This window comes from Mustela erminea, chromosome 7 (assembly GCF_009829155.1).
Source record: "Mustela erminea isolate mMusErm1 chromosome 7, mMusErm1.Pri, whole genome shotgun sequence".
NCBI classification, from domain to species: Eukaryota; Metazoa; Chordata; class Mammalia; order Carnivora; family Mustelidae; genus Mustela; species Mustela erminea.
In genome coordinates, this window is record NC_045620.1 from 87,707,950 (window position 1) to 87,731,558 (window position 23,609).

At 46.2% G+C, this 23,609-nt stretch overlaps 1 protein-coding gene across 2 annotated transcripts in view; it reads left to right on the forward strand.

Annotated features, from left to right (window-relative positions):
• ANTXR1 (ANTXR cell adhesion molecule 1) overlaps positions 1-23,609 on the forward strand; it is a 219,774-nt gene that overhangs the window by 149,678 nt on the left and 46,487 nt on the right. For both annotated transcript variants that reach the window (XM_032352316.1, XM_032352315.1), the window contains exons 14-17: positions 2,925-2,966; positions 10,664-10,759; positions 11,266-11,433; positions 21,058-21,138. In XM_032352316.1, coding sequence (XP_032208207.1) covers positions 2,925-2,966; positions 10,664-10,759; positions 11,266-11,433; positions 21,058-21,138 — 387 coding nt within the window. The remainder of the gene's footprint in view (positions 1-2,924; positions 2,967-10,663; positions 10,760-11,265; positions 11,434-21,057; positions 21,139-23,609) is intronic.

Consider the following 23,609-nt stretch of genomic DNA (forward strand, 5'->3'; position numbering starts at 1 on the left):
CAAGTGAGAAGCAGCAGAGTGCATGGAAGGAACAAGAAGGTGACCAAGAGGCTGAAGTAGGCAGAGTGTTGGGAAGAGTGAAGAAGGGTGAGGTGGGAAGGTGGGGCACATCACACAGGCCTTGTGGAGGTGGGACAGTTGGCATTTTATCCTGTGGGTCCAGTGCCCCTCTGTGCTGCCAGGCTGCAGTGGTACCACAGGCTAGAGAGTGATGCGGTGTGTTGCCCAACTGCTCTCCTAGGCCTGGGCTTTGGCCCTCTAAGGGTTGAGGATCACGTGTCCCTGAGCTCAGAGCATTCCTTTGGGTGGCCTGTGTGCTGGTCTTGGCACAGGCATTTGGCTCACTCACAGACAGCCTGTCTAGCTTCATGACTTGGAATAATCATGTAATGACTTCAGTGTCGCCTGTCTGGATCATTCTTTGAAACACTCTCCTGCTGTCCCAGGGGAGCCCTGGTGGTGGCGGAGCTTGAAGCAACAGGAAGACTTCCTCGTCATTCCTGCTCAGTACCGCTAGGCACCCATCCAGGAAGACCAGACTAGAGGTGCCTCCTATTTACCTGAGCATGGTGGCATTCTTCCAGAAGTTCAGGTGCCCATTTACAGTGTGTCAGCATGAAACCTGGCTTACAAATTAGTCCACCTTTGATGAATACTTGATACACTGTGTGTTTTGACATTGTCTTGTGGGTCCCCCTTGGGATATTGCTGGATGTAGAATTCAGTAAATACTCAGGAAGTGACCCTGAATGGCAGCCACCATTGGGTTGGTCTGAGTGGTAGGCCACTTGGTGCTGCACTTCCTGGCTCATGTCACGTGCCCCACACATACGTAGTGAGACACCCTGCTGTTGACCACCCTGACGTCCCTGGACACTGTCAAGCCCCTGCCCACTGTCCGAGCACCAGCCCTCTGCCTTACTCATTTTATGGAAACCACCACACATCATCATTAGTAGATCAGTATATGCAAGGGGTTAAGTGAAACCTTTGTTAAAGGGGTAATAAAGAGACAGAGAAAGGAGAAAACAAAGAGTGTTTCAAAGAATGATCCAGACAGGCAAAGGAGAATAATAAAAAATAATAATAAAAAAATAATAGGGGCGCCTGGGTGGCTCAGTGCGTTAAGCCTCTGCCTTTGGCTCAGATCATAATCTCAGGGTCCTGGGATCCAGCCCCGCATTGGGCACTCTGCTTAGCAGGGAGCCTGCTTCCTGCTCTCTCTCTCTGCCTGCTGCTCTGCCTACTTGTGATCTATCTCTCTCTGTCAAATAAATAAATGAAATCTTTTTAAAAAAATAAAGATAAATAATAATAGCATGCACCATTTATTGAACACCACTTTATACCAGATGTTTTACAAACACTATTGCTCATCACGACTCTACAAGGTTATGTAACTCCCATTTAACTGATTAGAACAGTGGAGCCCAGGGAGGTTCAAGAATTTGTCAGATCTCCACAATAAGAAAAAGGCTGGTCTGGGATTCCCATTGGACAATGATGCTATGCTTCTATGCAGTGAGGGAGGAAGCTAGCAGCACTGCGAAGACAAGAGCCCAGTTGTTTTGCATGGAACCTCTGTATATCCAGCATCCTTGCCGTGCATACGCCCTTAGCACCTCTGCCAACATCTGTCTGTTTCCTCGATATCCTGCTCTCCCTAACTTCCCTCCCAACCCTGCCTTAAGAGAAAAGCTGCCTACCAGATTGCTGTCCCTAACTCCTGACCTCTCCCTCCAGTTTCTGGCCATTTCCTGTTTTAAAATCATCCCCACCTCTGGCATGATGGGAAGTCAGCATTGGACAGCAGTGGCCTTCCCCAGAGATTTCCTTAAGGAATTCAGAGCCAGTGTTGAGTGGGTGAGCAAAGTCATGGCTTTATGCTTTCCAAAGACCTTCAGCAGGCTTCCCACAGTGGCCAGGAAGTGGGGGCAGATGAAATGACAGCTTGAAAGCCCCAGAGGCCTTAACCTCTGCCTCTTAATTAATTGAATACATCCTTTTAGCTGGCTGGAGTTTCTGTTCCCTGGCCGGTGTTAATACAACCTCAAGTCGGTAGCATGTCTCAACACAGAGAGATGATCTTACAGATAATGGTAGTGTGGGTGACAGCAGTGGGGTCAGAACCCCGAGGAGGCCCCCAAGTCATCCAATCAAAGGAGACATGTGCTCAAGAGGGAGAGATGAGGAAGACCTTGATGCCTAACAGGCCCCCAGGTCAGCAGCCAGGTGAGCACCCCAACTGGAAGAGTAAGCATCTGTTGGTCCTCTGGACAGGATCTGAGCTCCCAAGGTCAAAGTGGCCCAGGCCAGCCCAGGACATCAAGAGATATATATAAAATGACTTTTGTATAAGCAGAATTCTCTAAGGAAGAGACTGAATGTAGGGACCCAAAATTCTAATAAGCCTGGGGTGAGAGGAGGGAGCCTCCAAGGGACATGGTGGGGTCAGTCACAGTGGGTAATGGCCACGATGCTTTATAAAAGACTCTAAATCTCATTAACTGCAAGGGCATTCCTTTTGCACATGAGGCGTGCCAGCTGGAGACAAGCAGGAGGAGGAACTGCTCACTGTCCCTCAACTGTCCTCCCGCGTGTCAGTTATCCTCTCGTTGGCTAGAAGGGGTTCCGGATTGCTTTCCCTGCCCAGAGTGTCCACACACCTCTCTTCTTCAGCCCTATGAGAGGGATGTTGCAGAATAAAATCTTAGAATATTGTAATGTAAATCTTTGTACCTCTTCAGTCGAGGCCCTCATCTCTGGGTCAAAATCATGGCATTGACCCAGCCTTTTTTACATTGGCCCGTCACGGTGGTAATTAATGCCATACCACCAAGGCCCTTCTGGAGAACAGGCCTCTTGTAAAGCAGGTAGCCAGAGCGTTCCACTGACTTTTTCTTTTTCTTTTTTATCCTTTTCAGATTATCAAGGAGGTCCCTCCACCCCCTGCGGAAGAGAGTGAGGTAAGTGACCAGAGCAGGGAGCAACCGGATGGAGAGGGTGGTAAGGTGGGACAGAGAGCTGGCTGGGCTGGCCCGGGACTCAGACCCCTGCAAAGTAGAGCTAAATCAGGCCCAGGGAGTGGGGAGGAAGTCTTGGATCCTTTGCAAATCGAGGACAAACAGGAACTGAATGGAACTGGCCCGCACAGACAGAATGGTTTGGGAGGGTTTTCTCCCTGCAAAGATAAAATCTGAAATGCAAACACAGATACTTTTATCCATACAATTTTCTCCTCTGACACAGACCCTGTGGGTTTCTCTCTTCCCTGCAGAGAGATATGCTTCCTATATGTAGATCAGGGCAAATTTGTTACATTCTCCCAATAGTTAGTGATTCTAGGAACAGCCTGATGCTTAAGTATTTCATTTTGCTTTCATTGAAAATAATGTCACCTAAAGATTTGCCAGGCAGTGATACAAATATGTGAGGGTTGGGAACGGATATGCTAATATCCTGACCTTGCTCTCAAATCCTCATCATTTAAAGGAATAGAAAACATCTTAGATTCCTCCATAAATTGGTCACTAGGCCGTTCTGGTGCAAGCATGGCCTGGGGTAAAATCTGGTGGAGGCATTAAAGGCTAGCCGTGAGAAGGAGCATCCCTGGGCAGGGGCATCCAGCCAGGAGCTTTTCTCATCCTCTGATCATGCCCAAAGCAACAGGCCTCCTTGGATGCATCACTCACCAATTTAGAAGCCAGCTACAGGTCTGAAAATTTAGTGGAGTCAAAAGATATAGGGGTGAGGATTCAAGTTCATTGCCCTCAACCCCTTAAGTCTATTGTGTCCAAAATGGGCACAATCCCCTCACCCTTCCTCTTCCCAATGCCTTTGTCAAGTTTCCTGCACATGGAGAGAAGAATGATTGAATTTAACATTCCATGGGTCTGTTATACCCTGAACCATATGCTCATAAGCCAAGGGATTTAATAGCTGTAATCAATTAAAGCACATATTGTTGGAATGCAGACTTTCTGCCCAGAAATCAAGGGAGGAAATTACATTGCTTTGCAAAAAGGAGGAAGGAAAAATACCCTCTTTACATCCACAAAAGCCTTTTCTTAATCCTTCAAGAGAAAGCACCGTGGCGAGTTCCACGGGTTCCAGTTTGGCTGGGTTTCCCTTGTGTGCAGCTGTCTCATACTCCCAAAGGAAAATAGGGCAAGAATCTTTCGCTTGAAGAAGTTGCTCTGTTTGCCCTGGGGTGAAGAATGTTCCCTCCCTTCATTTTGTTCAGTTAGAGGAACTGTTGCCCTTTCTTCTGGTGCTGACTCTGCATTTGCCTTTGGAAGGTGACCTGGCAGCCACTGTGGTCAAAATACAACAGGGGACTTAGGTACCAGACTATGGGGAGTGATTTACCCACCACCACCTAGTTTCATGCACTATTTCCAGAGAAGTCATACTTCCAACTGAAGAAGGCCGACTGGATTTCTGAAAGAGAAGGACAACCTTGGGATCCTTGAGATCTAGGGGTCTGTGTTGGACCTGAAGGAGTTTCCAGGCTGGCTGGGGCAAGCTACAGGCTGCGCTGCTCACTCAGCATGTATGTTGGTCTTCATAATTCCCTGGCCTCATGAGTTAAGCAGCCTGAATCTCCTTCCTAATGTTTCAGCAGAGAAAAAAATAAAGAAATCCCACAGGAACAGATAATGTAATTTAGCCCTACAAAGGGTCTTACACAGTGCCCTGAAAATCACAGTCTGAATCTAGACTTCTAGAACCTTCTCCACTCCAGTTTCTTGCATTCAAATCCCACCAGTCCCACAGCTCACATGCTACTATCTCCACAAAACACACTGGAATCCCTCCCATCAGGACTAATTTTTCATTTCTCCCTTCTCCGCATTACAGGGTTATTTTACTGACCTTTTCTTTTGCATCAGTGTTAGCATCAGATCATTAGCTACTTGAAGGTCAGGACCTATATCACACGAATCTTGGACTTATCCCCAAAGAACTTAACACATTGTCTAACACTCAATTAATGGCTCTATAAAGTCAAACACTCTGCCATATATGTGAACAAGTTCAACATTAATTATCCAAACTTTCATCAGTTCTATAAGCATCATATCCTAAGGGAGACATATCTACTATGTAAATAGCTAAACTTAGAATGAACACAACTTTATAGTGAGCTCTCAGTGGTCCTTTTTAATAAGGAATATTGAAATACATAATATAAAAAAGCATGACTTTTTGAGATTCCAGCAACCAACAGTGATCCTTCTGTATAAAGAGAAGACAAAGAAAAATTACTTTTCTTGAGACCTCGGTAAAAGCAAGAAAGCTCAGTTTCAACAACGAAGAGGGGTATTTTCTGGGTTGAGAGTCTTTTCTAATTGGCAGCAGAGTGAGGGTTCCTCACAAAGCCTCTAGTTTCTCCAAATGAATGGCAGTTTAAGGGGGAATCCAGTAATGTACTTCATCTGATGGTTTAGTTCTAAGTCACCTGCCACGGATTTTATGACTGTGTTTTTTTGGAAGGAAGAGAGCTGCATGCTAAAGGCACTGACATGGGTGGGCATACAATTAACAATAAGCACCTGGCTTTGAGTAATGAACTTATGTCCAGGTTCATTATCATGCTCATTCATCCTAACAATTTCTCTGTGGCAAGAACTTTTTTTAAATGGGAAAACCGAGTTATGGGAAAATCATATAACTTGTCTAGGACCAGACAAGTTGTCTAGGACCAAACCAGCTATGTCTCTAAAGAAAGTCAGAGTTGCCCCCTACTCTGGAAAGGTAAAGAGCCAAACAACCGCCAGGCATCTTCTTTTCAGTGGACATTCCAAACACACTGTCTCACACACACACACACACACACACACGCCTCAAGCATTAGTATTAGAACAGGCCCAGAATTCAGTATTCTCTATTTCAACCGTTTAAAAAAGGAACAATGATACTAAAAAAGGAAATACACTATTCTTCATTGAAGAATACAGGACAATCATGGTGCTGTCCTTAATCATTGTGTTTGCATGTAAACAGATATGATATGGGCTCCTAACATGTGAAATGCAACTCAGAATGGGGAAATCTTTGGTCAGCTGGGATTTTTGGTATTTACAAAGAGAAGTGTTGTTGGATTTTTCTGACTTGCCAGTTCACTCCTAAGAATTCATCTCCAAGGCTGACCTTGAGGGTGACCTCTCTGGCTTATCCTCAAAGACCTCAGATGAGACAGGCCAGCCAGTTCTGCTCTGGGTTCTGCCCTCCAGAGCCTCATGTGCCTGGGAGTTTCAGTGGCCTTGGTCCTTTACTCATGTCGTCACCCTCACAAAACATACTCTTCTATAAATGTAGATGATCTTCGTGGCAGATTTACTCTTTTCACTCTCTTTATTTTTCTCAAAATATAACACTGTGCTGGCAAGCTGTGGGAGCTCAGCTCCAGTTGCTGGAGTGAGTAAATGAAGGACAAGTTCAATGAACTGTCACATGGAACTGTTTCCTTGGGCTCTATTCTGCTTCAGGTACGTTCCCCTTTGCATAGATAGTTGCAGGTGTTGCCTGCAGCACAGTGACTTGGGGACGAGCAGCCTAATCTGGCCCAGGATAAAGCCTTGAATTCTGTGGGGGATCAGGGAGTTCTTCACAGAATAGCCCATATTCCAGCCATATTCTAAAAGAGGTGTAGAAGCAGTAGAAGAAGGATGCTCTGAACACACGGAGCCAAGAATGTTGAAGCGTGGAGTTGTCCAGAAGCCTGGCATGATTAGAAAATAGTGAAATTCAGTGTCTGAGGGCGGCATGGGACTAACCCAGTTATGGGCAAACTGAGCTTATGTGTTTCAGGCTCAGGGTTCTGGAGCTCTCTCTCCCTGGAGCAAGGCTGCCTGAGGACCTGAGCCTCAGAAGGGATGTCTGCCATCTGAGTAACGTGCTGCCACTCATTTTACCCACGCATCAGCCAACTAGATGTCTGGGGCCACCACATCCTTTAAGATTTAAACATAACTTCCCCTGATGGGAAACCAGCATCCCTCCCTAATCTCTGTGGTTTCTCCAGACACCACTGACTCCTCCTTCTTGCTCCAGCGTATCTCATCTTCTTCATCTGCCAAGCACCATCTTGCAAACCTGATTCCTACGCTCCACGACCCCACCTCCCCCCACCCAAACCTAAGGCATCTGCATAGGGACTTGAAAAGGTTTCAAAGGACAGGGGTGAGTTCCAGCACAGGCCACCATCCTTGCCATTCCTGCTCCTAGGAGGTGCCTGAGGCCCTCTGCTCAGGGTGGCCCAGGCAGTCTGCTCATTTCTCCACTCTCACAGCCACCATCCAATGCTGACTGCCCACAAGCCCCCCATCCCCACTACTTTGCTCATGCAAAGCAATGTGGCTTCTCCAGTCTGTCCTTTAATAATCGCAGAGGATCTGTGTCCAGCGAGTTCTTCCTCAACATCCCCACCCCCCACGTCCTTGAAGGGCAGTGTGATGGGGGCTCCCCAAGAGAGACTTTCTACTTAATTCGATCTAGAGATTCGCTTCAAGTGCTGCCTATGTTCTTGGTGGCATTGCTGGGGACTGTGATTTTACTCCATCAGTTTCGGGCCAAATGAAAAGACACATCAAAGAGTCCCTTCTCTTCTGAAGATTGCAAAACCCTCCCGTCTCTGGAATGTGTAAACAAAGCCACGGTAACTGCAGGGAAATTCTGACTCTCCTGTCCGTCGAACCCTGGGCCTTTGTGTTGTCTTTGCTCTTGTTGTTTGAGTTTGGCAGGCAAGCTCGGGTCAGGGGATTACACGGCGGGCTTGGCGGAGCAGATTGAAGTCCTGGCATTTCCTGTTGTGGGACGGCTAGCCCCTACCGCGCATGCGCAGCAGAGTAGAGCCCAGAGCTGTAGCAGGTCCAAGGCGGGACCAACGACATAAGGAAGGGCAGCTCCGGGGGAATGTAGGGGGAAACTCCCAGGACAAGACATCAGGGAACAGGACCAGAGCATCAGCTCACTGATCCCTTCATTTCCCTGGATCTGACTGTGCAATGAATAGGCTCCAGTAAATGGTCTCTAGTGTTTGAACTCCAGTTCTTTAAAAAAAAATTAGGAGACCCCTAAGACCATTTCAGTTCCCTATTGAATAAATCGGCTTTAGTCTTGGAGTTTCTTATGTCTTGGTGCTGTCATATTCAGTTCTGAGTGACGTAACTTCATTTCTCTCCTTTGGAAAACTGCGCAAGACCATCCGTGAAGCCACATTTCATATATGACACACAAACACCCACCTCCAGGGATAGTTTAACTGTATGTGTAAGATATCTAAGGTTTTTGCTTTGACATCCTATGCCTTCTGAAATTCTCACTGTGAGCTGATATTTGGGGCTCTTTGACTTTATTATTTTATCCTATCTTACAGTCATAAAGCCTCCAAATGAGCAGGGCCAAGGAGGGGAGGGGGGAGTAGAAAAGTAGCATTTATTTGATACCATCAAATGACTGGAAAAGCAAAATTCAAAGGACAAAACCCAGAATGTTGCCAACACTGAGAAAGAAATGAGAGTGAGGTTTCCTGGGCTCGAAGGCAGCTCTGCCCCCATGAGCAGGGTGACCCAAGTCACTGAATTGCTCTATTCCTTCTCTGTAAAACGAACCATGCTGCCTGCTGTGAGATTAAAAGGTGGATGTGTGTAAAGCACTTGGAAGACTGACTGGCACATATGTGGGAAGGGCTTCATACATTCAGCTGTGGTTATCACGAACACAGTACCTGCTTATTGACCACTCCTGGGCACCAGGGCTCTGTTCAAGACCTAGAATCCAAGGGTAACAGAATCCACTCGGCGTTCAGGGCTCATAGCCCCACAGTGAAGGAGGACAGATCTGTTTTAAAAAGACAGAGGGACCAACCCAAGTATCAGCTGCCAATATGTTGCAGATCCCCCTGGTCTGCTGTGATCATGTCCTTTACGATCTATAAAATTTTAAAATTTTTTTTAAAAAGAAGTCTACCCATCCCAATCAAAGCAAGTCACCCAGAGAGTCTTAATGCATTCGTATGTTATTGCTTTGTTTTGTTATTATCTCTGGATCTCTGTCCTGCTGATGACTTGTCATTGCTCGGTTCCTTGCCTCCTGCATGGGATGACCCTTTCCACCTAGGACTTCACTCCAAGTCCTTGATTCCCTGGTACAACCAACACAGGATGGAGGAAGCAGGCTTGTTCTGAACAATTTCAGCCTCTTTGGTTTATTCTCCTGCTTTGCAGAGACTCCTTCTTCAGCCTCCTTTCTTCATTCAGGAGGGAAATTACACGACCACCCTGTAACCTAGCCATGGCTGTAGATGGTGATATTTTTCTCTCCTCAACAGGAATAATTATGGGGCCAAGATAAGGAGCAGTTTTGCTAATTATCCTTCCCTTCTCCATAATATTATAAGTTCCTCTTGTTTTTCCCTTCATCTTAAAAAAATATATAATAAGCGCTAACTTCTGGTCACTGAGCTAAGTTACAGGCACTGGGTTAACTGTTTTATTTGAATCATTTCATCTCATTTGTCTATAAATTCGACAGATAATTCTTAGGCACCTCCCACATGCTAGGTGCCATTCAAAAAGCATGGTAAATGTAACCAATAAACAGAAGCTTCCATGGAACCCTTACATTCCAGCCTGGAGAGACCAACCATAAATAAATGTCAAGCCATGTTGGGACCCATTATGGAAAATGAAACAGATTGATGGGATGAAGAGACTGGGCCTAGTTTCGAGGGATGTCCAGGGAAGACCTCTCCAGGAGTGATAGGAAGGAGCCAGCCATGAGAAGAGCAGTGGGAGAGCATTCCTGGGCAAGGAAGGGGACAGCTAGTGCACAGGCCTCAAGACAGGAATGTGCTCAGTCTTTGAAGGACAGAGAGAGGGCAAGCAGGCTAGAGTGCAGGGAGGCAGCATGGTAAGGAAGAAGGCATGGTAAGGAAGAGATGAGCTAAAGCCACAGCTTGCAGGGCAGAGCCGGGGTTGGGATTCTTCTGTTGGTCTGTGCAGAATGGACTGTAGGCGAGGAGTGCGGCAGGGATGTCCGTTAGGCAACCTAGATGGAGAAAGTGTAGGGGAATTGGGACCAGTGGGGTGGGAGGGAGGTGAAGGTGGAGAAATCACAGATTTGGGATCTTTTAGAAGTCAGCTCAACAGAAGTTGCGGGCAAACTGAGATGAGTTCGGGGAAGGACGGTGGGGGAAAGAGAGGATTCAAGAGAGGCTCCAGGCAGTGGAAGAGACTAGAGCAGGAGCAGTTTAAAGTACGGATGTGGGGAGGCTCCTCTTTGATGTGGTGTTCTTGAGATGGTTATTATCCCCTGAGAGGAAACGTCAGTGTCAAGTAAACATTTGGGTTCAGAGGAGTCGGGGATGAAGATATAAACACACAAGTCATCAACATGTAGAGGGAATTAGATGAAATACCCCGTGAAGGGGTAGAGGTGCACAAGGGAATGAGTCCCAGGATTGTGCCAGCACCTAACCAGGTCATTCTGCTTTTACCCCAACTTTACAGTTAAGGAAGTAAAGTGGCTTGCTCCAAGGAAGGCCCCAGGAACTCTGGGGTTTAACCCAGGCAGTTACCTCCCAACCACTTTGCCAAAGTGGACATGTACAAACAACACTTGTGCTTTGCTTTCTTCATGTATGACAATTTTTCTGCAGGAAGAAGATGATGACGGTCTGCCCAAGAAAAAGTGGCCTACCGTAGATGCCTCTTACTATGGCGGGCGAGGCGTTGGAGGCATTAAAAGGATGGAGGTAAGAACAGAGTTTCCCGTACTCACATCTGTGTGCCAGTCAGCCACCAGAGGAAACTGGTGACAACTCATACTTGAGGTCAGATGGGGATGTGGATTACATAGGGCATCAGATGGAGAGATGGCAGGTATCCCCCCCTTTAACGGCGCAACCCCGTGTCTTGCCCACCATTGAGTCAGAGTAGTTTTCACTCATCTGCTCAAACCCCTCAGTGGTTTTCTCTCTCATTGGAATAAAATCCAAAGTTCTTGCCTGGGTCTGCGGGGTCTTTGCACATGCTGTCCCCACAGCATGGACAGTTCCTTCCCTAAAGATCCATCTGCCCAGTTTGCTCTCTCTGCCCCTTCAACCCTTCCTCTTCTCCTTTTTCCATACCCTCCTCTTCCCTGGAGGGGGAAGTGGGCCGCACTCACCCTGCATGTCACCTGTGTATGTGCGACGCCTGTTCTCCAGGGACATTATACTTCATTTTGTCATTTTATTTTATCATATGTTATTTATCTTAGGTTCGTTGGGGAGAAAAAGGTTCCACAGAAGAAGGTGCTAAGTTGGAAAAGGCAAAGAATGCCAGAGTCAAGATGCCGGAGCAGGAATATGAATTCCCTGAGCCTCGAAATCTCAACAACAACATGCGGCGGCCCTCTTCCCCTCGGAAGTGGTACTCCCCGATCAAGGTGTGTCTCTCTTTACTCAGAAATCATCGTCACTCCTGCTAAGACACTTGCATAGGCAGAATCAGAGTCTTGACATGATAAAATAGCCAACCAAATTCCAGAGTATCACAAGGGAACACAGTTCTAAAATCATGGACTTAAAAGTACAGGTACTTACTTGTTCTATTTCGACAGTATCAAAGTTGAGACTAGGCTTTTTAAAATCACCATGGCACTCTAGTGGAACGCAAGTGGACTAGGAGTCAAGGGACTAGGGACATAACCCCAGAAGGTGACTACAAATTTCTCTACTAGCTCATGACTTCATGGGTGGGCAGTTCCACTAACAAAAATGGCTGCATTCCCCTTGATGCCTTCCCTCTCGTCCTCTTGCCATAACACAAGCCCATTCCCCTTTATCCAAGCCTCCTGGCAGCCTTTCAGGTGTTGGCCATGGAGCTAGAGCGAGTACTCTTCCTGGCTGTGAACAAAACCCCTTTTTTTCCCCACTCTCTCTCTCTTCCCCTGCACAGCTCCAGAAAGTAAACCTCTTTGGCCTCTTAGGAAGTATAAGCCCTAGAAGGTAGCTAATGCTTCCTGAAGGCTTCTCTTCTCTTCCTCTTGTTCTTCCTCTGTTTCTGTAGGGCAAACAGAAACTGGGCCAAGTCCAAGGCCACAAGTGAAAGAAAGACCCCGTGTGAGAGCCAGCTCGCATCACACACACCCACACGGCCTTACCCCTCTTCCAGTGAGAGCGAAAATAATCTTCATCATTCACTAAATTATTTGCTAATCTTAGAGCACCCCTTGTCCTACAAAACCAAAAGAAATAACCATTTTAAACAAGGGAGTGAAATGTCATTGGTAATTGTCTCTTCTCAGCCAAGCCAGCTACATGCTAACAGCACTGTATTTGCATTTTGGATTGCTGTGTTTAAAGCAGGAAGATTCTTTTTTAAGATAAGTCCCTCCCCACCCCCACCCCCTGCCCTGCCTCCTCAGGGCAATGGCTTGAACTCTGGAAAGATGTGGGCTAAACGCAGCTTGCTTGCCTAACAGCTGTTTGCTTCTAATTATTTTCTCATGCAGGACATGCAATGGCGTGCATGCGTGCGCAGACAGGAAGGAGCCAAGCAGAGTCTCTGAGATGAACAAGAAAGGGAATTTTCTATTATGTCGTTTTTAGGAATCTGTACCTTGTGACTAACACAACATACTTGGTCATAGCCAGGTTTTCATTTCTGTAATCTTGGATTTAGAAAGAACATTAATTCTGTTTGAAGAATCCAGTTTTTCTGGAGAGCTTGTTACTCCTCTGCTAACTGGTGGTTTAGGACGGAGTTTTATGAAATAAATAGGGATATAGAATGACTAGATTTAGAAAGCTAAAAACATGCCCAACACCCACTTGGAATTAGTATGAATTCAATGAGTATTTGTGCTGGGTAATGCCAGATATTAAGCAGACAGAGGTTCTCAAAGCTGGGGGAGTATCAGAGTTACCCTGAGCGTTTTAAAAATACAGATTCCCAGGCCTGAAGACTGAGTATCTTAAAGTCTTAGCGACTTTCAAAGACACACAGGCCGTCACCCCTCGCTCACTTTTTCTCATCCAGTGAAACTCCTTTCCCCCCAGCCTGTGCCCCCTTTTTAGCATCCAGATTCCCTAAGGCACACCCCTTTGTTGCCTCAATTACTCTTCCCTCCACAGTCCCTGCTCTTGGGCCTCCTCATTGGTCACTGTGTTCAACTGCTCGTTCTCACAGTGTGGTCCCTGGACCAGCAGCAGCAAGAACTTACTGGAAATGCACATTCTCGGGCCCAACCCACATCTACTAAATCAGCGACTTTTGGCTGTGGGGGTAGCAAGCTGGGATTGAACAAGCCCGGTTAAGAAATTGTCTGGAACCGACAGTTCCAGCCAGGCTTCCAAGGGGTGCTGTCTCCCTGAGGGCTTGATCCTTGGCACTTGGCCAAGAGACCATGACCACACCTCAGCGATTTGCCGAAAGTCTCAGCAAGCAGGCCCACATTAGAGTTCATGGCTCCTTTTCACCACAGACACAATTGCTGTAGTCGTGTGAAGTGGTTGAGAGTGTGAGTGTTGAGGAAACCCCAAAGAACCAAATGGAAGAGACCTGGGATGCTGGTGGACAGGCCCAGGCCTTCAGCAGAACAGCCCTGCTCTAACCTGGGAACGGTGACTGCCTCCTCCTGGTGGGGCGGCTCCAGCCAATGCCTGCTCAGCTCACTCTCTGCAATAGCCCGGGGGTGTGCCTGCTCATGCTGGAGCCTTCTCCATAGCAGACCAGACCTTCCTGGAGACAGCAGCTATGGTTCCCTCATCTTTAGTGGGTGATAATATGGTGCCTGGCCCACCAGAGGGCCTCCAGCATCTCTTGTTAAAGAGCTGACATCTAGAATTAACTAGGAAACCACCCCCGGAGTATGCTACTGGTTTAGCTACCTCCCAGGATGCTCACAGATCACTTTGGCACCATCAACACGAAGAAGGTGACATTTTCTTCACCATCTCTTTGAGGAGAGGAGAGAAAAAAAGGTCATCTTATGTGTTTATGGGCCGGCTGGTGGAGGGAAAGCTAGAAACAAGGAGGTTTCAGAACAGAAGCCCAGAAAGGATTTCAAAAGTGAAATTGTCCATCTCTCCAGAAGAAGTCTCCAAGCAGACTTGTCACCATGACTTCCACGTTCATACTGCTGAACAAGTTTCATGCTCCGTGATGAGCCCCACCTTAGCTGCAGCGCCTGTGGACCTCACTGGGCCTTGGGAAAAACATTAGCCCATGTAGTTCCATAAACTCCGCTTCCCCTTCCTGAGCCCTCTCACTGGATTTATCTTCTTGGTGGGAAACAGAAGCACCCTCGAGAGGGTTGAACTTTTGGTGAGGGCAGGGTTGAGGTCACTCACGGCGATGGCCAGGCACACAGGGACCAGCAACAGTGGGAGCTGCACCCCGCGCCTAAGGGACAAGGAGGGGAGATGGTGTCGTGGGCACCAGTGGCAAGGAGAAGAGGATACCCATTGGGAGCAGTGGCCAGAGAGAGGGAATCAGCAATCTAAATCTTCCCTACCACCTGTTTATAGATGGCCCACAAACTAAGAGTGGTTTTCCTTATTTTTAAATGGTTTGTGGAAGTTCCTATATAATATCCCAGAGTTTGTCTCTTGAGCTACAAAGCCTAAAACATTTACTCTTTGGCCCTTTGCAGAAAATGCTTGCAGATCCCTATCCTATAAGAATGTAGCCACTGAAGCAAGCAGGGGGTCAGGGAGGAAACAGAAGGAACGAATGCCCCGACCTCTCCCTCATCTTGCCATCTTCTCCTCTGGTACCACCTACTGGCCAAACCAAAGGGAAACCAGATGGTATTATCTGCAGAGGTCAGCCTTCTAGGGCTTAAAGCTACGAAGGCAGAGAAAGGCAGAGAGTGGGTGGCGGCAGGCAGCTCATGGAGAATGACCAGTCAGCTCTCTGCCCCCACTACAATAGGGACAATACTCCCACCTAATGCAAAACTTTTAAGAGCCACTGGGAAGACTCTTATGAAAGTCCCACAATGGAAGTAGTCAGAATCGTATACATCTTTTAATGTATCGCATTTGACTCACTTTTATCATGCATTTTGTGGAACAGGTATGAGGAGCTGAGAAGCAGATGAGTGCCTGTGCTAAGGGAACCGAGTGGGGACTCATCACGAGAAGAAGTCCACAATGGGCTTCTCTCCACCATTCCCCAGTCTCATTTAGGGCACTGACCACAGCAGCCACACTTCACCCTTTCCTCATTCCAGGCTCATGACCAGGAAATTTTCCGATATTTGGCCTTAATTTGCCTTTGCTCGGTTTTCACCCCCCTCCCCGGGATTGACAGCACCCCATGCTTCTCATTAAATTGGGACTGACCATTTCAGACAAGTTAAGTAATACCCAGATAGATGGCCTCCAAACAGATTAAAACCAGCACTGTTTTCAGGTTTGCTGGAAGGCTTGGAGCCTTTAGAGAAACCATTTTCTCCCTTTCCAGTAGTTCCTCCATATGACTAGAAATGACAGAAATGACAGCCGAAGGACAAAAGCCAGACCCTGCACGGCCAGGCAGACCAGCTGGCTGTTCTTTGCGAGAGAGCCAGATGGTGAAGGGGCAGAGTTAGCCCGTAATACTCACAGAGGCTGGCGGGGGATAGGGGGTGGTCTTCTGTTCTGTTCATTTTCTGTCAGGCCAGCCTTCACCCCTGGCCTAAAGCACCTTGACCCTGGAATCAAGCAGCATTGAGCCATGAAACTGTGCTGGATGGAGCTGCATGTCAGAGAGACCCACCAAAGCCCAAAGTGTTGTCAGATAGGCCGCTGATGTTGAACTGACTTTTTCTGTCCCTCTCTGGCTACTTTTTATAATAGCTGCAAGCTTTTTTTAAACAATGACCAAATCTCAAAAAGAGCAAAGCAAAAAGTATCCTGTGTGTGACTATGTGTGAGTGTACGTCTGTGTGTGTGTGCACGTGAGACGCTGTGTTTCCAACATTATCCATTCATTTATTTCATCTAAAGAGAAGCATGGGTCACAGTATTTACCATATATTTTAAGGTGTAAAAATCCTACTGTTAGTCTATAACAGCCCTATCGTTGAGCTACCCTCAAAATTCTCAACGTCTGACTAACTTCCCAGCAGCGCAGGCAGACAAACCAGAAGAGAAGACACAGCTGTTGCCTGGCCAAAACTTTAAAAAGGAGAGAAAAGGAAACTCAGCCACAAACCTCAGGCACCAGGATACTTTGAATGATGGCCGCATAAACATTCCCAGCCCTGCCTTATTGTTTGGGAAGAAACAAAACCTAGAGTTGACATAGAGCTCCCGTTTGCCTGCCTTGTGGATTCAAAGGTTGTCTGAGCCTGAGGTATAGTTTGGGAGCCTGGACTCGGTAAATTTCTCATTTTGTAGTCAAAATATGTCAACTTCCTATGAGAGAAAGTTAAATTTAAATGTCAGCTCATATATTTCGACAGGGGGGCCTGAGGGTAATGGGAAAATCTCTGTCTCAGCTTCCCAGCAGCCGTTGGGTGTTTCTCCTGGGGCAGGATCAGTGTCTTGAAATGCATCCTATGGACAGGCCTGTGTAGGATGGACACTCAAATCCGAGATAAACAGTAGAATCAACTCAAAGGCCTCTTCCTCCCTAGACTTTGGGTAAAGCCCAGTGACTGGTTGGTTAAATCTCCCAAGGCTTTTCACATCCCAAAGGGCTATTATTAATAACCTCATTAACTCCTGTTTTGAAATGATAGGCTTCTGCCCATGTTCAGAAAAATTAAGGTTCCAACAGCCTTTGTTACAGACTTCTCCTTGACCTCAGAGAGTAATTTTTTATCCTCTTCTCGCACTTACTCGAAAACTACCTGCCGTGGGAGCAGAATGAGGTGTTGGAAATATCAGTTACCCAGATTGTTTCCTATGCCCCAGAGATGGGACTTCAGGCTCATCTGTGGGACCGCTAGAACTCAGAACCCAGAGAGTACAACTAGGACTAACTAACTAGTCTCACCCTGGCCAGAAGAGCCAAAGGACAGCAGCTCACCCGAATAAAGCCCTCCCCTGGGTGAGACACATACTGTAAGTCAGGTCCAATTCCGAAGGCTTTCCATGTACTCGCTCCTTGATTTCTCACATCAACCCTCAGAAGTAGAAATTCCTACTGTTCCCATTTATAGAGGAGGGGGGAACTAAGGCACAGAGAGGTTAGATAACATACCTAAATTCATACTGATGTTTCTTGGCTTATTTTATTAACGGTAAAGCATCCATTCGAGAGAGCAATGAAATCTGTTATTAATCGTACAGAAGAGAGGCCTGAGAGCCTGGAGGTAAAAGACCAATCGGGAAACTGTTCACAGGATGAGTGACAGGTGCTGAAACCTGGGCCAAGGCAGCAGCCATGGAGACAATAGGACAGGGTGGACAGAAAGCAGTGACAGGAGAGCTGTGACATAAGGAATGTCCGTAAGACATGAAGTTGAGTAGGAAGAATTGGCCAAGGGAGAGGACGTGACAATGATTCTCCAGTGTCCAGCTTGCCCGGGGAGATGTCGAAGGTGCCAGGAACCAAGCAGGGTATGCAAAAGGGGGAGAGCAGGTTGGGGAAAGGGATGGTTCAGTCTTTGATCCCCGTGCTACATCTGCATTACAACTAAGATTTGGTAGATAATTGGATCCAGAATTCAAGGGAGGACTAAGCTGAAGGTAGAATTTGTGAGCCATGAGCAGACAGATGGAAGCTGACCCCAGAGACTTGGTGAGTGCTTCCCAAGGGGAGCACTCAGCCTGAGGGAGAGGCTGGAGGAGGGCTGAGGGGAGCGCAAGGTGGAGGCTGAAAAGACCTTAACCAAGAAGTAGGAAGGAGCAGGCAGAGGCTGGAGGCACTGAGGCCAAGGGAAAGTGTGCAGAAGGGAGAGGCCCGGTGCATCAGATCTCAGAATTGAGTAAAATGAGGCCCAGCCATGACCAAGGCATTTGGCACTTGGGATCCATGGGTGGCCTGAGCAGGTGCAGCTTTGGTGGAGTGTTATGGCTACCAAACACTGCCAGAGAGGCCAGACCATAGCAGGCTGGAGGGCAATGAGAAGTGTGGCCCGAGCAAAGGGAGGAAGAGGTTGGAGGCACAGAATGGAAGACTGGTAAAGTTCACATTATCGGATTCTTACACTGTATTGTATTTTTTTCTGCTTTCTGCAGAGCCTCCCAGATGATCATTTTAACAACTTTCCCATGATCACAGATAACATTTAATGAATACTTTCTATGAGATGAGTATCTAACTCCAATATCTAATTGTAGGCCTTTATAACAAGTCTATAGGGTAGGTGGTACATTGTGGTCCATTTTAAAGATGAGAAAGGTGAGGCTTAAGGAGCTGAACCAGCTTGCCTGAGGCTGCAGACCCAGAATACAAACTCAGGTTGTCTGAATTGTCCCTTTGTGCTTAAGTATCAAACTACGACCCACTGCCACCAGAAAACCTGACTTCCTGCCGATTCTCGTGGTATGACGCATCTAGAGGGGCTCTACTCTTTTGCTCTGCGTGTAGCTTTAGCTTTAATTTCTGCAGACAATCTTCCAACCCAGTCTCGTTGCTCCTCGGGTGCAAAGCAGTTGAGTAATTAGCACACAGAACGCTGTGGGTGGGCTCATTTGCAAGGACGAATACTGGGACTCCCAGTATGTGCGAAGAATAGAAGCATAGCGAAAGAAAAGAGGCATCCATCCAGGAAACCCACCTGGTTTTATCCTGAAATATAAATGCTTATCCCAAGGAATCTTAAAGGAAAACATTTAACTGGTGATTGAAATAATTTAATGCAAAAAACCAGGCTGAACACAGCAGCAGTCCCATCCAGCTTTTAAAATATTTTTAGAGGCTTTTGTAAATACTTCACCAAAAGAGATGAGAAACATGACACTTAGCAAGACAAGGTTTAACCCACAAGAACTTGAGCAAGAGTTGATAGAGATTCAAGAGCAGACTTTTTTGTATTTGAATATAACCCACCAGAAAACAAGGCCAGAGCATGAAGTCTTCAGGATGATATTCTTAAAATTGGTGCTTCTGCCTCAAAAGCTTTGTGTCAAGCAACTTGAAGGGCTCTGGATTTCCCAGCCTTTCGGCATCATCCTGTAGAGGCCCCTTCAGCTAATGGCCTTCACACATGGCTCGCTGAGACCCCAGCAGGAAGCACAGTTCAGCCCAGTATGTACCTGTGTGTGCATCGTGTGGGCACACAAACACCAACCATATACATGCCCAGACAAATTTAACTGATACGAATTTGTCACAAAATGATAGTTATCTTCGCCATGGGCAAATGGCTCAAGTATTTCCCTTCCGCTTCTGTTTTACTTCTTAAACATTTTGGTCCTAATACACAACATTGTTTCATGAGGGCTTGAAGAGTTGCAGCCAAGGAGTTAGAAACCCTATTCTAAAGGATCTAAGTTCAAGTACTCCAGCCAGAAAGATGTGCACAGGAAAGAATCTATGGTTGTATGATAGAAAGTATGTGAACTTTAGAATTAACACAGCTGTGGGGTCCAGTCGCATCTCTCCAATTTACAAGCTGTGTGCCTAGGCAAATTAGTTGTTAGTCTGACCTTGTGTTTCCTCTCCCTAATCCTTTTGGACTTCGCCAGAAGACCCTTGTGATAGCACTTAGCCCAGTAATTAGAAGCACTGAATTCAGTCATTCATCCAACTAATATCTACTGAGCACCCGATGCTCTCCTAGGACTGGACAGACAGCAATTTACAAACCCAGCTGACACCTCTGCTCTCCTGGAGTTGACATTCTGGTTGGCAGAGACAGACAATAGGCAAATAAACATAGACTATGTCAGGGATTAAAAAGGGCTACATCAGTTTGTTGCTGCTGTAATAAGCTACCACTAACTTAGTGACTTAAACCAAACCTATCATTCCATAGTTCTGAAGGACAGAACCCCAAAATATGTCTCACTAGGTTAAAATCAAGGCAAGGCCAGGGCTACATCTCTTCTGGAGGCTCCAGGAGAGAATCCATCTCCCTGCATTTCTAGAGTCTAGAGACTGCCCACATTCATTGATTTCTGGCCCACTTTCCTCTCCAAAGCAACCATGAGTTGAATCTTCCTCAGAGGTATCGCTCTGATTCTCCATCTGTTGGCACAACTTCTCAGACCCTGACCCTCCTGCTCTATTAAGGCTCTATCCACATGGTTACATTGGGTCCACCTGCATAGTCCAGGATATCCCCCTTCACCCCGCCAAGATCCTTAACTTAATCATATTTTCAAAGTCCTTTCTGCCTTGGAAGATAATATATTAAAGGTTAATAGAGAAAAGCTAAATAAATGTCATTGTCTCCTTTTAGTGTTTGCAGCAGGGGAAATCGGCCTCCTTCAACATGGTTGGGGAACAAGAATGGCCAAGGGAGTAGACTCCCTTTATCACACACTGAAAACTTCAGCACTCACAGACCCACTCTTCCCAGATTCAACCCACTACCTACAAGTCTAAAGGGGTTGTGATCTGGGATGTTTGGTCATCTATCCCTCGAGCCTGGTATACCTGAGCAAGTCCTAGTGAACAAGTGCTGAGTGAGCCTAGGGGACAGCCAGGGATCAGCATCCCAGGGACCTTTCATTGGTCTTGCTCCATTGACATTTCTGTTAAGTAATTTTCCTGAATTTGTTATCATTGCTTCATTCGTGAACTCTGGGCATTAAGTGGGAAGAAAAAACTTCAGTGGAAGTTGGAAGGATAGATCCATGGTGTGAGGATATGGCTGGAAATGTGGTAAAAGCAAAAGCTGAGAGCCTGAATGAACTCTGTGTTTGCAAATCTGAGGTTGTCCCCTAGTCTCAGGTGTACCCTCATGAGCACAGAGCCTTCTGTTATGGGTCTCTTCTCCCCCTACATTCCTGCAGGCCCCTGAACTTAGGGCCTGGAGAGTCACTTAGCCTTTACAACCACATTGCCAGTGGTATATTGTTCACATGACTGAAGAAGCATGGAAAGTTCTACATGTCTGTGCTGGCCACTGCTCTGGTTTCATTTGTAACCTGGGTACATTTGTTTTTGTTTTTGCCTTTTGCAGGGAAAACTGGATGCCTTGTGGGTCCTACTAAGGAAAGGATATGATCGTGTGTCTGTGATGCGTCCACAGCCGGGAGACACGGTAGGATTCATTCATGGTGTCACACACACATTGTTTTTCTCTCTCCCTCTGACTTCATTGAACTAGAATAACTCCAGATATATGCAGCTATTATTTTATGTTGTGCGAAAACAGATACTAATTTTTAAAATTCTGGTTTCTATAAGACCTTGAGTGTTGTTTTTTCTGGAAAGGATTTTGACAGAAATAAGTCAAGTTAAACTTCCTAGGACTTGAGCTTCTTAATTCATATGCACAATGAGTGAAAGAGGCAAGGCTTGCTCTTGCCTAGGCTGTGCCAGGATAGAGGCCTGCTGTTCCCCAGAGCAGTGGCTTATGGTGACCAGCAAGACGCCAGAGCCACAAGATGGGATGAGGAAATAGGGGCCACAGAAAACTCCCACAAACTTCCATCAGGTATTGTGCCCAACTAGTCCAAGATCTCAGAAGGGCCTTCTGCCCTGGTGAGGATTTGCCCCAAATGGTCAGGCCCAAGCATGTAGAGTCTCCAACTAAGGGGAGGCAGAAAGGGAGGAACCAGCAGCGACCCTTAGGAAACATTTGGCCCATCTTCATTCTGTCAATGAGAAAATGAAGGACAAGAGAAGCTGAGTAACTTGTGTTCACATAACGAAAATGCTAGAAACAGCTCCAGTTCTGCCGAAATCACATTGTTGCTCTGTCTTCTTGTAAGAGCTCGTCTCTCTTCCCTAAACTTTATAAAACAAAGCTTGGGACCAAGTTTTCCCTCAACTCTCAGAAAACTACATCTTCCATCCACTTCTCTGGGAGTCAGACACATTAACCCAAAAGCAAAATAAAGGTGTCTGACTTGGAACCCCTTTCAAATCAGATAAAGAATTTCCTTTAGGCAGGAGAACTCCAGGCAAGTTACTTAAACTCTCAGAACTTCAGCTTTATAAAGTAGATGATACATCGGTTGGTTGGAGAAGGTAATGTTTGTAAAGAATTGTAAAGAAGTTGGTCCAGTGGTGAACACACAGTTCACCAAGCAATGGCAAATATAACTGTCATTATTTATTTCGTCCTTTTTTACCATCTGTGAAGGGCTGATGCATAAACTCAAAGCATATTGCAACTGATGTCTATCAGGTGTACCCACTTGTTTACCCTGCTCACTCTTCAACATGGGACAACTCATAAAACCAAAGAGCACAGCCTACCAGCCAGGCCCCTCCCCTCTTCCTATGCACCTGGTGACAGTGGGTGGCTTATGGCTGAAAGATTTGGTCTAAAGTTTCAAGGCTTGTGCAGTTTGCCCTTCCTGCCTACAGGTTGTGGCAGGGACAGCAAACAAGTATGATGTGCAAGAAACCAGGTCATATAAATGCAGACCTGACGTGGCTCTTATGTCATGTGGAATTCGTAGTTTGTCTGTGAAAGGCCATAAGGACACACTGAGATAGCAAAATTTAAAGTAAAAAGTCTACAGTTAACAGAAATGAGCCTAGGCTGTAAACTTGGTAAACTTAGGGTGGTGTTTGGCCTTATACATCTGGTTTCTGTGGGAAATTAAGAAGTTTTTTCAGCATGCATGACCCTCATCTAACAGATGAAGAAAGAAACCAATTAGATACCTAAACTCAGGTTCAGCGGTACTGTTTTTTGTGACAGAATATGCTGGTCAAGTATACAAGCCCATTTCTTCAGAACACCTGAGAAACCTCTCCGCTAAGATTTGTTAACATTCCATCCCCACTGACCGGTTTGGCAGAAACATATTCATAAGCTGAATCAACCTGAGAAGTCATAGGGGATGGTGTCATGGATAAGATATAAGAACCAACAGTGTTTGGCATGAAAAGGCCAAAGGGATAAGTCCAACAACAATAGGATATCCTCTAATGAATCACACCTAGACTGAATCTCCTATTTGAGAATTTTGAATGAAAGTTTGTGTTAACATTTGAAGATGTGCTCTACACTTTTAAGAAACACAATATTGCCTTGAGTTTTCATTCTCTGATCACACAAAGTAATAGATTTGAAGTACAGAAGGTCTAAGAATTAGGATACAATTGACCATATTCTCAGCACTGTCCCAAATGGATTATTGTCCCGCCTACTTTTAAATGGGCTTTCTTGATAGAAATCCTGATAAAATTTTAAGACACATGGGAGAAACAGAAGCTGAGAACTGTGTCCTTGTAATCATGACAAGGCCCCAGACATCTTGACATATGCATGGAGTTACTCAAGGAAGGTCACAGAATAGGTAGGAAGGGACCAAAGCTGCCTTGTGGCAACTCAGGAAAGAATCCCAAGGGAGGGAGGATGATGTTCTAGTTTTGTCCACATGCTTATTCTTTTTTGTTTTGCATAACTTCAGGAGACTCACTACAGATCCGCATCACTTACACGGTGATGACTCTGTAAGAATTCCTCAGCCCTGATTTATGGGCCTGACCACATTTTCCATAAACTCGAAATGACTACATCCAGACATGTGCTCGTGAACAAGAGTCACAGGT